Source organism: Gopherus evgoodei, chromosome 10 (genome assembly GCF_007399415.2).
Source record: "Gopherus evgoodei ecotype Sinaloan lineage chromosome 10, rGopEvg1_v1.p, whole genome shotgun sequence".
NCBI classification, from domain to species: Eukaryota; Metazoa; Chordata; order Testudines; family Testudinidae; genus Gopherus; species Gopherus evgoodei.
The window spans coordinates 25,252,809-25,267,847 of NC_044331.1; the positions used below are offsets into that span (position 1 = coordinate 25,252,809).

Sequence of the window (15,039 nt, forward strand, 5' to 3'; positions counted from 1 at the left end):
ATCACTTATAAAGCTATCCCTCATCTTATCGAGATATTGAATATATTCCAGATGGTTAAGAAAAGAAAATATGGGGGGAAATGAGAAAACATACTATTCACCTTACATTAATATAAAGTTATTTGTTCACCTGCATCTTGTTGTAACATACTGGTACTGTCTATTTTCCCCTGAGCTGTTGAGGAGTCAGCAGTATTAAACTACTGTTTACTTCTGCAGGTCATTCTACCAATAATACAGTAGGTGAGATCTCTGTACAGGTGGATGTCTTTACACATCCTGGAACTGGAGAACATAGAGTCACTGTAAAAGGTAAGTTTCAAATAGGGACTTTCAAGTAGTAGGAAGGTTATTTTACCTCTGTATTTGGTACTGATGCAACTGCTACTGGAATACTGTTTCCCAGTCTTGTGTCCATAGTTCAGGAAGGATGTCAATAAATTGGAGAGCGTTCAGAGAAGAGCCATGAGAATGATTAAAAGACTGGAAAACATTCCTTTTGGTGATCAGATTCAAGGAGCTCAATTTATTTAGCTTAACAAAGAGGTTAAGAATTGACTTGATCACAGTTTATAAGTACTCCATGGGGAACAGATATTTGATAATGGGAACAAATATTGGATGTTGGGTGCTTACAAAAGTCTAACAAGATCCAATGGCTGGAAGTTGAAGATAGACAAATTCAGGATGGAAGTATGCTGTACATTTTTAACAGTGAGGGTAATTAACCACTGGGACACTTTACCAAGGGTTGTGGTGGATTCTCCATCAATGACAATTTTAAAATCAAGACTGGATGTTATTCTCAAGGACATACTCTGTTCAAACAGGAAGCATTCTGAGAAAGTTCTGTGGCCTCTATTATGCTGGAGGTCAGACTAACTCATCACAGTGAGCTCTGCTGGTCTTAGAATCTAGAAAGGAAACCTGAAGTAAAAAGTTCTTATTACAAAACAGCAGATGGTAGGTATTAATGTACTTCCTTCCCAACAAAAATAATAGCAAAGGCTGTGTCTGGATTTCAAGTTCTCAGGGCCATACTCTGCCCCTATTGCTGACATTGGGAGTTGTGTCTGCAGAGGTCAGTATGCAGCATGGCTTCAGTGTGTATTTGCTAGTGTGCTGCGCAGCTGAAATTCATTAAACAGTTCCACCCACCAACACATAAGTTGTGATGTTCCAGATAACACCTCTTATACTTCAGGCATGTAATGTAGTTTTTAAAATGCTGCGGCAGAGTTAGATGTTGAATAATTGCACCAAGACTTAAAATATCCAACTTGTAATAAATACTGTCCAACATTGTATTGGTGAAGCTAAAGTCCACAGAAAACCAGTTATGTTTAGATTCATATCTGCTGGGTTTTTTTAAGATACAGTGAATCTGTCAGACCAAACCAGGTGAGAATGTAAATTATTTGTGAAATTGCAGACTGCCGGAATTGTAACTGATATTATTCATACTCCTAATTCAATGGGGAGCAAACAAAGCTATTGCTGGTTTGTAGAGTGTAGGTTATTTACCAGGAAGATCTCAGGTCATCCTTCTGTGACCTCTCATTGGCTACATTAAGCCTTACTATGTATTTAAGCAAGAATATTTACTAATATTTTGCATTGGGATTCTAAACGCATATCTAATTCCTCTTATTCTCTTTAGTTGTAGCAATTAATAACCTAAACTGGCAAACAACAGCTATGTTCCGGCCGTTTGTGGAAGTCTGCATATTGGGTCCTAACCTGAGTGACAAGAAGAGAAAACATGGAACCAAGACAAAGAGCAACACCTGGTCACCAAAATACAATGAAACATTCCAGTTGTAAGTCTTTTTTTCTTTTAGCTGTCCATTTTATATAAATTGTTACAATTAATTTTGCAGCTAAAGCTCTGAGAACTGAAAATGCTACAGTCCAAGACTGTATATTTCACGGACCATAAGTATAGACACGATTTCAAAACTAAGGTTCTTTCAGTATATAGCTTGTTTGAAAGTATAGCCTTGTCTTATGCAGGGATGAATTTTAATCTTTGTGTTTTGGGCCTGTAACACTCCTTTTTGAAGTTCCAGTTTCTGAAACATTGAAGACACGTGTACTTGGAATTAAGGACATTCTGGGAATTGTGGGGATTATTAGTTAGAAATGCACATGCATTTGCACACACAGATGAGAAGTTAGATACCTAATCGGGAGGGCCGCCCGGGGGGGGCGGGAGCAAGTGGGGCAATTTGCGCCAGGCCCTGCAGGGGCCCCCACAAGAATGTCGGAGGCTCCCCCCTCCTCTCTGCCTTCCCCCATCCCCCGGCGCCTCAGCGCGCCGCATCCAGGAGCAGCCCTGCTCAGAGCTAAAGCGGTGGGACTCAGGCGGGGCCTGAGCTCCTCCTGCTCAGAGCCATGTGGTAAGGGGACAGGGTCTGAGTTCCTCCCGCTCAGAGCTGTGTGGTAAGGGGGCAGGGCTCCGGGCCGAGCGGCGGGAGCTCAGGTCACATGTAGCCACGCCACTGCAGCATTGTCCAGGCCGCTCCTGGACATGGTGTGCTGAGGTTCTGGGAGAGGGGGCAGGCGGGGGTAAGTGGCATGGTAAGGGGACCGGGGGGGTTGGATAAGGGGCAGGGAGTCCCAGGAACAGGGAGGGGGCAAAGGTTCGGGGGAGGCGGTCAGGGGACAGGGAATGGGGGGTTGGATCGTGAGTGTTCCGGGGGTCTGTCAGGACTCGGCAGGGGTGGTGGATAGGGGTTGGGGCAGTCAGGGGACAGGGATCAGGGATCAGGGAGGGTTCGTGGGGGGTGGGGTTCCAGGGGAGTGGTTGGGGGGGGTCTTGGGACAAGGAGCAAGATGGGTCAGGGATTCTGAGGGGGACAGGAAGTGGGTGGAGATCAGATAGGGGGCTGTTTGAGGAGGCACAGCCTTCCCTACCCTAAAGCTAATTCAGCAGTCTGAAGCTTTCAGACAGCTATTTAACACAAAGAGCCAAGCTGTTATCTTTTGCCTTAGGGCTACCATCCCTTTCACTTCTCAAATGCCAAATTACAGTCTACATTTAATTTCAGTGCCATAGGGAGATTCATGTCAGGAGAGGGTAGCTTCATTTAAAATTAGCCACTTTAGATTAACAGCGATAGAGCCAAGAGAGTCATGAGGGAGGGATCACATGAGAAGAGCAATATCTTACACCACCTACCTTCTTCTCAACCCTACCAAGGGAGACTTCCCCGAGGCTCCAGAGGGGTTAATTCAGTGGCTCTCAAACTTTTGTACTGGTGACCCCTTTCACATAGCAAACCTCTGAATGTGACCCCCCCCCCCTTATAAATTAAAAACACTTTTTTATATATTTAACACTGTTATAAATGCTGGAGGCAAAACAGGGTTTGAGGTGGAGGCTGATAGCTCACGACCCACAGTAATAACCTTATGACCCCCTGAGGGGTCCTGACCCCCAGTTTGAGACCCCCCTGGTTTAATTTAATTTTAGCACACTGTGTCCATTCACATGCTTGTGCTATTTTGAGCATTTCAGTTTTCACAACATAGGCCTATCTCAGATTCTGGAACAAGCTTAAATGCTCAGTTCATGGAGTATGTACATAAGCTATACTAAAGACAAACCCACAGTAACCATCTCCAGTTTGTGAGGGACCCCGTGGAGCCAGTCTCTAGGAAATAGATAAATTCATGGAAGTTAAGTCCATTAATAGTTATTAGCCAGGATAGGTAAGGAATGGTGTCCCTAGCCTCTGTTTCTCAGAGGCTGGAGATGGCAGGAGAGAGATGACTTGATCATTACCTGATGGTTCACTCCCTCTGGGGCACTTGGCACTGGCCACTCTCGGTAGACAGGATACTGGGCTGGATGGACCTTTGGTCTGACTCCGTATAGCCATTCTTATGTTCTAACCGAAATGAACCTAAAGTTATGGACACAGATATGAGTCAAGGAAGCCAGCAGAGTATCAGAAACCTGGAAAAATCTCTGACTGGATGGGCTCAGGCGTTTAGTGACAAGCTGAGGTGTTTCAAAAGTTCTGGATTTTTTTTAAGCAGAATTTTTTCATTGTTTCTTTAAACAATCAAACACAGCAAGCAGCAAATATTTGCCCACACACTTCTGAAACCCCAATCCATGTTCAGGTTTTGGCAGACTAATTTCAGCTTTTCAATTAAAAAAACACAACAAATTTTGAAGGAAAGCAGACATTGTCTGTGATTTTTTCTGCTTTTAAAAAAACCTCTAGTTTTCAATCCAAAAAAAGTTTTGACGGAAAATATTTGTGCAACCCTTTTAATGAGTTATAGTGCCTTTTAGCACTAGCTAATGCTGAGAAGCAGTGATGCCTTGTAAAGGTGACCTGAAAAGAAGTTTTCTCAAAACTGGGTTTGTGCTGAGATGCGGAAGGTTTTTAAAATATTTATTTTTCCCAGGGCTGCCTGGGGCGGTGGGGAGGCAAGTGGGGTAATTTGCCCCAGCCCCACAGGGGCCCCCACGAGAATATAGTATTCTATAGTATTGCAACTTTTTTTTATGGAAGGTGCCCCTAAAACTGCTTTGCCCCAGGCCCCCTGAATCCTCTGGGCAGCCCTGCTAATTGGTCATTTGCATGTGCATTTACCTCGACTGCTAATGCCAGTTGTACATGCATTTCTATAAATCTGGGTCTTAAATGTTTGTAAAAGTCTGAAGATGTAAAATGATAACCAGTTGCTATTAATAACCACTTTTACTTAATCCCCAGAAGCCAAAGAACCTTTATATTTGATTTAGGAATCTAAATTTAGCAATTCCCCCCACCAAATCCTTTTACCTGCTCTCTACATCATCCTCCTTTTTCTCTTAGAGCCTGCCCATTTCCCAAGCACTAAAAGACCACACTCTGCCTCCACACACTGAGAGTTTCACTTTCTTGGCATCTCCTGATCATCAGCCTTACAGCTAACCATTAAGCTGCTTGAGGCTCTATGCCAGTGATTCCCTCTGCCCCAATTCAGTGGTATAGTCCTCAGTAGGCTGTACACTACTGGAGTGCTCCCACTGGTGTGACCTCATGCAGATGTGCAAGGTCACACTGTGAGGACACCATTTTGCTATACAAAATGGCGTGCTCTCTGCGTCGTGACCTCCAACGCGTGGTGTAAAAGTGCTGGAATGCTGTTCTGGTGCAGTCTGGCACTATACCTGTGCCCTGACTGCCTCATCAGTGTTGATTCCTGGCCTCAAAGACCATTTTATATAGCAGCTAGGAGGGCAGGCTGAGGAAAGCCAGTCAGAATTCACTGTTTGCAAGAATCCATACTTGACCCCAACTCCAAGGGCAGCAACCTTTCCTGCTCCTACCGCTATAACCCACTAAGCAGCCCTTAATAGCCTAGAAATCTGATGGTGGTTAACATCTTAGAACTGGCAAGTGTCCTCACAGGTTAAGCCACATTTTAGAAAGAGAGATGTGTAATGTGTCCTTTTGTGACAAATTATTCTTCTCATTTATTTGATGTGTTTGCACAGAGACAAATGTGAACAAAAGCAGCAGTCTGTTTACAAGAGAAATGTATTCAGAACAAATGTTCCCTTTTCCTACAACTCCAGGGTTATGGGGACACATGACATACAGGCATCCCTTCAGAAGACTGAAACATGTTTAATGGCAATTGCCAACAATTATCTTCCTAAAATTTGATTTTTAAAAGCACAGTAGTTGAAACAAAGATAGACACTGAGAATCACGTAATGCAGTAGGACGATCTTAAGGATCTAAAGCTGGGTAAGATGGGAACAACTAAATACAATTATCACCAGACTGGATGAGCATCAAATAGTCAATATATTTAGTGGTTTTCATTCTTTATAAATAGCTTAATCTCCAAATTGGTAGACACCCATCCATCCTCAAGTACCTATCTTCACTGGATCTGTCTTTACTTTGTAAGATTAGTTACATAATGAGTAAGAGGAAATCATCGCTATTAGAGGGAGTACTTACAGTAACATTAGAGAATGTGAGTTTAGGCTACTTTTTAATCGCATGCTTCACAAGCCTTTTGCTTTAATAACAGCAGTGTAACAAATGGATCTGTCAGGTACAGGATACTGAGCAGTACAGGGGCCTACGTTTTCCACATCTCTGTCTCCTACATCCAGTAGCAATCAGCAGGTTAACTTTAAGCATGAAAGAAATTGAAAGGATCTATAATAATTTTTTGGTAGTAAAAATCTATTCATGCAAAACCTTCAAACTATTCACCAGTCTAAGATAGGCCTGATCCAATGCCCTCTGAAGTCCAACTGAGCCTTTTCATTGACTTCAACATGGAATAGCTATTAACCTGTAGTTAATATCTCTGCTGCTACCATTCATAATAAAATAATGGCAAAGCAGAAATCAATGTTAAGAAGTATCCCCAATCTGTTTCATGCCACAAATTTATTTACCAAATAACTTATTTCAGAGGTGGGTAGCTGGATTTTATTTATTTTTTTTATGGGGCTGAAAGACATTTTCAAGCTATGCCTTCTTTTTAAATCTTTTTTAATGCTAAACTGTTAGAATAATACAGGTTTCTTGAGTGATTAAAGCCTATGTTCTACTTGGATTACAGCATAGCAGCATATCATTAAGTCAAGAGGTTTCTAGACTGCCTGGCATGCTGTTTCATTTTTAAATCAAAGGAAAATCATGTAAATCTTCCTAAGTGATAACCAGCCCTGTATACTTGTTTTATGTGCCTCAGAATGAGTGAAATCTTGCAGCTATAACTCAAAATATGCAATGAGTTTCATGAAACAAAGCACCACATATATACAGTCCTGCAGCCTTGCAGCTCTGTCTATCCTACAAAGGTATTACTGTGTGCTGCACAGTGAATACTAATGATGTGCTTTCCTGTAGTAAAAGCATCCAAGACAGTATTATAGGAACGGTAGCAATGCATATTATTGTTCTTGCCAGTGCAATGTCGTAACTGGCAGGTTTCTCCAGTTGGTTTGGTCCAACCATAACGTTAAGTATATTTATATTTAACTGCAACTAGCCACCAGCACATGGAGTGATATTAACCCCATTGCAGGTGCTGCACACCATTTAACACAGTTCTTAAGTGGTGCACAGGGCTTTGTTTGGCCCCCTATATTAGCATGAATTTCACCCTTAACACTCTGAAGGCCTTTTGTGGAACTTAATGAGTGCTTGTAAAATGCCTTGAGTTCCTTAGATGAAAGGTGCTAGAGATGCATTGTTGTTATAAATTTAGTGAGAATTACAAACCTACCAATTTCTCTTTCATTATCTGGGAAAAGTACCTGCTGCAGTTACAGTAGCTAAATCATAATGGAAGCCTGGCAACCAAATCGAGGCTGCAGAAAGAAAAGCTGCTTAAAAATAAATTAGCATCATGATGACAGCAGCAGATCACATTTTAGCCATTTCTTTCCCAAGCTAAATGCCCCTCCTCCCCCCCCCATTTTGTTTTGTTTTGTTTTTTACACAGTGGAAACAAAATATACAGCCACTTAACTGGAAATTATGATCAAACAGTACGTAACCTTAGGGCTGCTGTGAACCTGTCAGACTGAGACCTGAAACCCGACTTAACTGACACTGAGTTTCAATGCAAAGTTGAAACTCATAGAAGACTTTGATCAGACCCAGTCTCGTCTAGGAATCCCCTCAACTCTCAGCAAGCAGGGGGCTCCCTCACTCCTTCAGTAGCAGACCCTAGGATCCCTTCTTTCTTTATGTTGACATCTGAGACTAGTGACATGCTCTCCTACTGTCTATAGCAGTACAATCAGCTGGCCTCTCCCTTTTCTTCAAAGATGGGAGCTAGTCCATCCCACCCCTCCTGTTTCTTTGAGGGACCAGTCAATAGGCCCACTGCCCCAGCATGTGTCTATGGGACACATTTTCAGGAGAGCAGGATGCCTGTCCACACACAAATTCAGCAGCAGTCGGTAAAGAAACATTTTTTTTTGATAGATGTCTCCAAGCGCACATCGTGCTAATAGGGAAAATGCCTGTTCTGGGTTTGGGGAAGTGGGACCAATGATTACAAAACCAGCTCATTTTGTGAGGGTTTAGTGAGAGCTTTCTGGTTTGTCCCAAGCAAACATTGGCCAACTGATCCCCCAGCTGGGTTTATCACACTTATGGAAACCTAAAACAACCATCAGGGCTGGATTAAGGCAATTCAGAACCCTCCCCCATAGCCCCACTCACCAATATGGGCCCACACCTATTCGGAGTGCCAGTGCTGAGGTGCCTCTCTCTTCCTAGAGAGGCAAGGACAGCCAATTGGGGTCACTTCTCTTCCGTCCCCATTCAAAGAGCAGCAGTGGGGGACTCACTCTCCTTTGAGAGACATGAGTGCTAGGAAGGAGCTCCCAGTACTCAACCCAGCAGCTACCATGGATCTGTTAAGGTGGGTGGTGTCAGCCACATACAAGAACTCTTCTGCTGAGGTTGTGTTGGCAAGACTCCCGGGCTGTAGGTTGTAGAGCTAGCCCTCCATAGAGAGACATGGGACACAGTTCATCTCTTTCAGAGCTATTGTTTCAGGCTGTCTGCAGACGTCGCAGTATTGTCACACTCGGGTCACGTTCTCATACTTTTCTTTGTGGCCACAAGAAATAGAAACTCATTATTTTAAATGAAATCTGAGATTCTGATGTAAATACTGGACACACTGACCCTAGGCACTGCCTGTTTTATCTAAGATATAATCCATCTCTGACAATTGTTTCCATTCAGTGTTCATCTCAGATCTACAGTAGTTAAAATAAAAATGAAAGCCATTATAATACTAACCATTAAAATAAAAAGGTTGTTAGTTAGTACAGTATCTATGTGTTCTGAGGGTATAGTGCTGTTCTTGGAAACTAAACTGAATAGAAAGCTGTTCTATTCAGAGGCTGTACCTCACTGTTGGGATTAACAGTATAGCAAAAAAGTATTGTAAGACAAAATCCTTCAGTCAGATAGGGGGACATGGAAGGCCTTGAAGCAAAGCCAAGGCAGTTCCTATGTTCAGGGCGGGGACCAGAACACAGAGAGCTACACGGAGGATAGATCTGCTGGTCACCATAGAACGTTATGGAGTCTCCCTGATCCTAGTACACAGGAAGGTTTAAGGGCAAAGTGAGGAAACATCTAATGGCTCCAAAACTGCTCCATGGCTTGTGACACATTCCAGTCTCCCTGATTCCCACTGCTCTGTTCATCACCCATTTATTGGGGTGGAAGGGAAGGGACCAGAACTTGGCTCCTAGAAAGGAAACATTGTGCTATTGTGTAATATAACAAGAATAGTAAATTGTGGGTATTATTTTGTTTATAAATGAATACGTGACTCAGACTAAAGAAACATTTTTCATTTTCTGACTGAAAAAGGTCATCACAGGTGTTTATGTTGTGTTGAAAAGGTGTCCTAGGTAGATCATCATCAGGCTTACATGTTTTTTGGATGCAACTGATAAATATTGCTAGTCAACTTTTTACCCCTGGAAAACAGCTGGCATCCATACATTGAATCATATATATAAAATATGCAATCGGAGTAGAAGCTCAATACCAAATACTGATACACAATTTTGTACTGAATACACAGAGGATATGATCACATTACTCTATAAGTAACATTTAGAAAACAGACACCTTGGAGTGCAGAGCCTCCCCTATAATTGCCATATGAAAACAATTTGCCCCAACATTAAATTAAAAATTAATAGAGTAGGGAAAACAGATCAAAGATTTACTAGAAATCCAAAAAATGTTTAGCTGGACAGGGGGGAAAAGAGCCTAAATAAAGGTTAGCTGTGCTTTAAAGACATGTGAGATACTGTTCTGAATTCCTCTGAATTGCAGTTTTACATCCATTTAAACATTTCTGTTTGGGGTAAAAACACCATAATTGGTCTATCAACGCTTAAACAGCTGTCATTAAAATGTTGATCATCTGAAATATTTCTGGAGAAAGGGAACAGAGGGTCTGATTATGCCAAATGCTGAGGGAGTTGCTGAATGCTTTCAAACTTCCATTCAAGTCAACGGAAACTGAGGGCGCTCACTCAGCAGCTTCCAGGATCAATACAAATATAGTTTATAAATCAATATTTTGTTCGCAGATGTAGAACTCTCTCTGAAATGCATATTAATTTTTAAAAGGTTTCTAAGCCATGTTAACCCCTTGGGGGAATTAAACAACTTCCATTTTCAAAATCCATTCTTTTAAACCACGCAGCATTCTGAGTAACGAAGAAGGGCTGAGAGCCTATGAGCTTCACCTCTCTGTGAAAGATTACTGCTTTGCCAGGGAAGATCGCATTGTAGGAATGACAGTTATCCAGCTACAGAATACTGCAGAGAAAGGTAGCTGCGCATCCTGGTATCCTCTACTGAAAAATATCTTTATGGATGACATTGGATTGACAATCCTTAGAATACTTTCTCAGAGAACCAATGATGAAGTTGCTAAAGAATTTGTGCGACTTAAATCAGAAACAAGATCTACTGAAGAAACTGTCTGAATCACAAATAATGCAAGGGTGATACTGTCAAGAACATAGATACAATGTTGTTGTCTGAATAGTGCATGCATGTGCAAATCAGTGGGAATGTTTAATTAACTCTGTTTCAGTGTTTGCCAGTACTTACGTACTATATTTGCAAGGTGTGTTGAGGCGCTGTACACCTTTTATACATATTTTGGTCTTTGGAAAAGTAATTGTTACAATGAAGTGCCAAAACCAAAATTATGAGTAAATTATCAATGTTATATTTTAAAAAGTTGAGTTCATCTCATTGCAACTCCTTCACATTAAACATTTACTAATGAATGATTATTCTTTTGAGTTGATTAATTAGTTGTGTCTGTTAAATTACTGTGAGTTGCTTCTACATGTCTGAATTGAGTTTCTTCCCTTATCATTATAAAGATTTTTATCTAATTTCGTAATCATTTTATGCTAACTTCATTTTAGGTATCTTACCAATAACTTTTCTATCATAACTACAGATGCAGTTACTTCTAGAAAGTGTTTGTAATTTTATAATTACTGATATTAAGTAATGATTTTTGCATACAAACTGAAAAAGGGTGGAAATATTTTATGCTAACCCTTTTCCAAACTTTCATAAATATCACTGTGAAGAAATACTGTTAACGCAAGTTCTCAAGAAGCTACGCTTATCAGAGTTTGTTACTGATGTTAGATATCTTGAGATAGCTTTGTTTATCAAAACTGCCAAGGCAACACCATATTTGTATAGAAAGGTAAGTTGATATCTGTAGAAAAAGACTGCCATACAGTAGAGTATATATGCTTTACAAGAATTTCATTTTTTTAAAATGATACAGTACTGTATAAGAGTTAATAGTTCAGAAGATGTAAAGCTGGTTTGTGGTTTGTTTCTAGAAATCATTTATGAAAAGTAATGATGCTGTTAGCATTTTCACTCTTAAAGTTATAAATGTTGCTTTACATACTTAGCTGTAATATCAGTTAAGTGCTTTATTTCTTTTGTTTTAGAAAAGTTCAAGTTTGTACTTATGCAACATTACTATGTATTGCACTGAAGCAAAATCCATGTCTTGTAAATATTTAGTGAGAAATTGTAAAATAAAGTATAAAAGAAACTGCTTCTAGTTTTGCAATTGACATTATTTATGTGCCTGTAGGCATAAATTGCACTTGGAAGCCAATTGAGTGGGGCGCAGTGTTGCATTACGATATATCAAAGTATGGATATTAGTGTTTCTAACATTCCTTAAATATTTGCATCTTTGGTAAAAATAAGGTTTCATATATGAACAATACATGCAAAATTATAATAAATCAGGCACTTACTTTCTTAATGCACCCATACTATATGTTCTGGCACACGCGCACACACATTTTTCATTGGCTTTGGTTTCAACTATCTGTTATTCAGTTATTGGTTTGGTATTTTTATTGTTTGGGGGGGAAAGAACATAAGAGCATTGGTGGACTTGATTCCAGTTTGTTGATGAGGTCTATGTGATCTCATGTAGGTAAATTTTTCCAGAATTTTCTTTCAAGAGATTTTCATGGATTGTTTCAATATTTTTAAATCTTCTTGGTGAAAACACTCTTTCAGGCACGAAGTAGAGCTCAAAATTTAGAAAAAATATGTAGTCTCTCAAGAAAGTTGGCTGTACTCAACTAAGATCGCGGAGAGTGGGGAAAGGAGCTAACCATCTATCAACTGTTACCCTGTTTGTGTCTATACTTTGCAGAATATTTATTTAGGAAAGATGTTTTCACTAGTTAGAAAATCCCATTTTTTGCCATCAGCTCAGAAACCCTTTTAGCTAAAGTATTTCATAGCCATTGAATGTCAAACAGAGTATTTAATTAGATAGGTTATTGAAGTCTACTTCAGACATTTCTGAAGATTCAAGTATTAAAACCTACTAAATGTAGGTTGCAGACCCTGGCTGAGATTTGCAAAGCTGCCTATGGCGTTTGGATGCCCTATTCCCATTAAAACTAATCCCACCCACAGATGTTTTAAATGTACTCTCTGTACACTAAAACAAGGAGTCTGGTGGCACCTTAAAGATTTAGGCGTAAGCTTTTGTGGATTAAAAAAACTCACTTCTTCAGATACTACCCTCTGATATTCTCTGTACACTAAAATACTTGGGGGCAAATTGATCCCTGGGGTAGTTCTATTAATTTAATCAAAGATACACCAGGCTTGAATTGGGCATATATTGTACATCCATTGAAGTAACATTCATGTGGCCCTTTGGAAGTACGTGATAAGTCATATTGCTCTATGTATTTAAATAGATGTTCTTTTAAAAGGTATAGCTCAGTGTGTGAACACTAGCTGACACTTAAGTGATTAACACAGTTAAGGTGAAAGTCAAACTGCCTTGCAGTAGTACTCACAAAACCATTAGCAATCAACAAGACTTAACATGATAGAACATTAATAGACTCAATCTCAAATAGAAAGGGAGAACATCAGAGTGTGACACGGTTCCTGTAATACTGAGCATTACCTCTAGATAAAAGGCAAAGGATCGTACGCATTTAATCTACTGATATTTTTTTTAGTGCATTCCACTGTGATGCCTGAAGTTAAACAGGAAAGGCTGGATTCTACAGGAAAAATGGGTTTCCTGTTTGTTTACCTAAAGCATGTTTGTTGTATTTTTTCTGATTGTTGTATATTATGTTGTCAAATGTTGTACATTTTGCTGTATAATGTATTAATAAGTCACCATATAAGGTAAATGTTTATAATGCAGAACTACTTATAAAGGGATAAGTATTGAAGTTGCCAAGAAAATATATCACTGCTGCTAGCAAGAAGCAACTTGTTAGTTTTGCTTACCAAAAATCATCTGACAGTGTAGTAACCAAAAACCCCAACTTTGTAAACTACAAGTGTGAAGAGTTTATGATGTACCTTCATGTCTCCTCTTTTTTAACAAAGAAATATTTACTTACTGTATCAAGGTTTGTCTTATAACAGTTTGAGGTGGAAAATGTGTTATCCTACATTACAGAGCACTGTTATAAAAATGATTTAGCTATTGATCAAAGTGCAAATAAAATGCTATTCCTCAGTATATATATATAGCTTGAAGTCAAACATTTTCTGTGCATAAATTATCGATACTAAGCTAAAAGACTGATATATTTGGCTTCCAAAAGGTAAACATTTCATTATTTTAAAAACTAATTTGCCTTTATATATTAGGTCATTTTTCTGACTCTTGTGAAAAAACATTGATGAATGGGTTTCTGTTAACTGTTTCTTCGATTTAATTTCTCAGCTAGCAGAACTGATGCAAAACAATTTAAATCCTATTCATTTTATATTGGTTTTTAAGATATTAAAAATATGCAGTGATTGAATATCATTTAATTTTAAAATTGCAGAAGACCCCACTACTACTATCACCACCACCAATTTAAGAAGGAAAAATTTCTAAGCTGCAAGGATTAACCATTTTATGGAAATTTCTCAACCCATATGATATGTAATCAGTAGTAGCCATGCTGTAGTAATCTGCAGTGTGACAGCACTTAAGGAGCTAATGGCATATTTAAACATGTTGGAGTTACAGAAATGCTTCAAGAGTTAAACAGAGCGGTTTTATATTTTGTAATGAATTTTATAGGATGCAAGCATAAAGCCTTCAAGACTGAAGAAAAATTTTAGACAAGTGTGGTTTGGCATGAATATGAGCTATGGCTGTTGCCATATATGTCTATAGCATCTGCATTTTGTATTGTAACACCAGGAAGAGACCACAGAACAAGTTATTGCAATAGTCCAGAGGTCACAAACACATGAACACTTTACCTGAGTGGGACAAGAGCAGAGGTGAAAGGAAACCAGTATGGTACGGTACGGCATACCGCCAAGACCTGGTATGCCGTGCCAGACTGGACCGGCTTCTCCGGTGGTGATTTAAAGGGCCGCTGCGGGAAGTCCTGGGCCCTTTAAATCACCACCGGAGCTCCAGCAGCGAGGCTTGGGCAGCTTTTTAAAGGGCCCAGGACTCCCCACAGTGGCCGGAGCCTCTGGCCCTTTAAATCCCTACCAGAGCCCAGCAGCCAGTCTGGGGGGGGATTTAAAAGGCCCGGGGCTCCTGCCGCTGTGAGAAGGCCCCGGTCCTTTAAAGCGCCGCCACCGGAGCTCCGGCAGCTGGGCTCGGGCTGCACTTTAAAGGGCCCAGGGCTTCCCACAGCAGCCAGAGTCCCTGGCTCTTTAAATCACCGCCAGAGCCTGGCTTCCAGGCTCGGGCAAGAATGTAAAGGGCCCGGCGCTCCGGCTGCTGCAGGGAGCCACAGGCCCTTTACATCACCACCAGAGCTCCGGCAGCAGGGTTTGGGCAGCACTTTAAAGGATCCAGGGCTCCCCACAGCAGCTGCAGCCTCTGGCCCTTTAAATCCCCACTGGAGCCAGCAGCCAGGCTCGGGTAGGGATTTAAAAGGCCCGGGGCTCCTGCCACTGTGCGGAGCCCCAGAACCTTTAAATCTCCACTGGAGCCCGGCTGCCAGGTTTGGGC

General features: G+C 40.6%; 1 protein-coding gene across 2 annotated transcripts in view; it reads left to right on the forward strand.

Annotated features, from left to right (window-relative positions):
* The window catches only part of UNC13C (unc-13 homolog C), a 391,633-nt gene extending 379,358 nt beyond the window's left edge, over positions 1-12,275 (forward strand). For both annotated transcript variants that reach the window (XM_030578419.1, XM_030578418.1), the window contains 3 exons: positions 220-312; positions 1,661-1,820; positions 10,228-12,275. In XM_030578419.1, coding sequence (XP_030434279.1) covers positions 220-312; positions 1,661-1,820; positions 10,228-10,513 — 539 coding nt within the window. In that variant the 3' untranslated portion in view covers positions 10,514-12,275. The remainder of the gene's footprint in view (positions 1-219; positions 313-1,660; positions 1,821-10,227) is intronic.
* Positions 12,276-15,039: the final 2,764 nt, after the last annotated feature.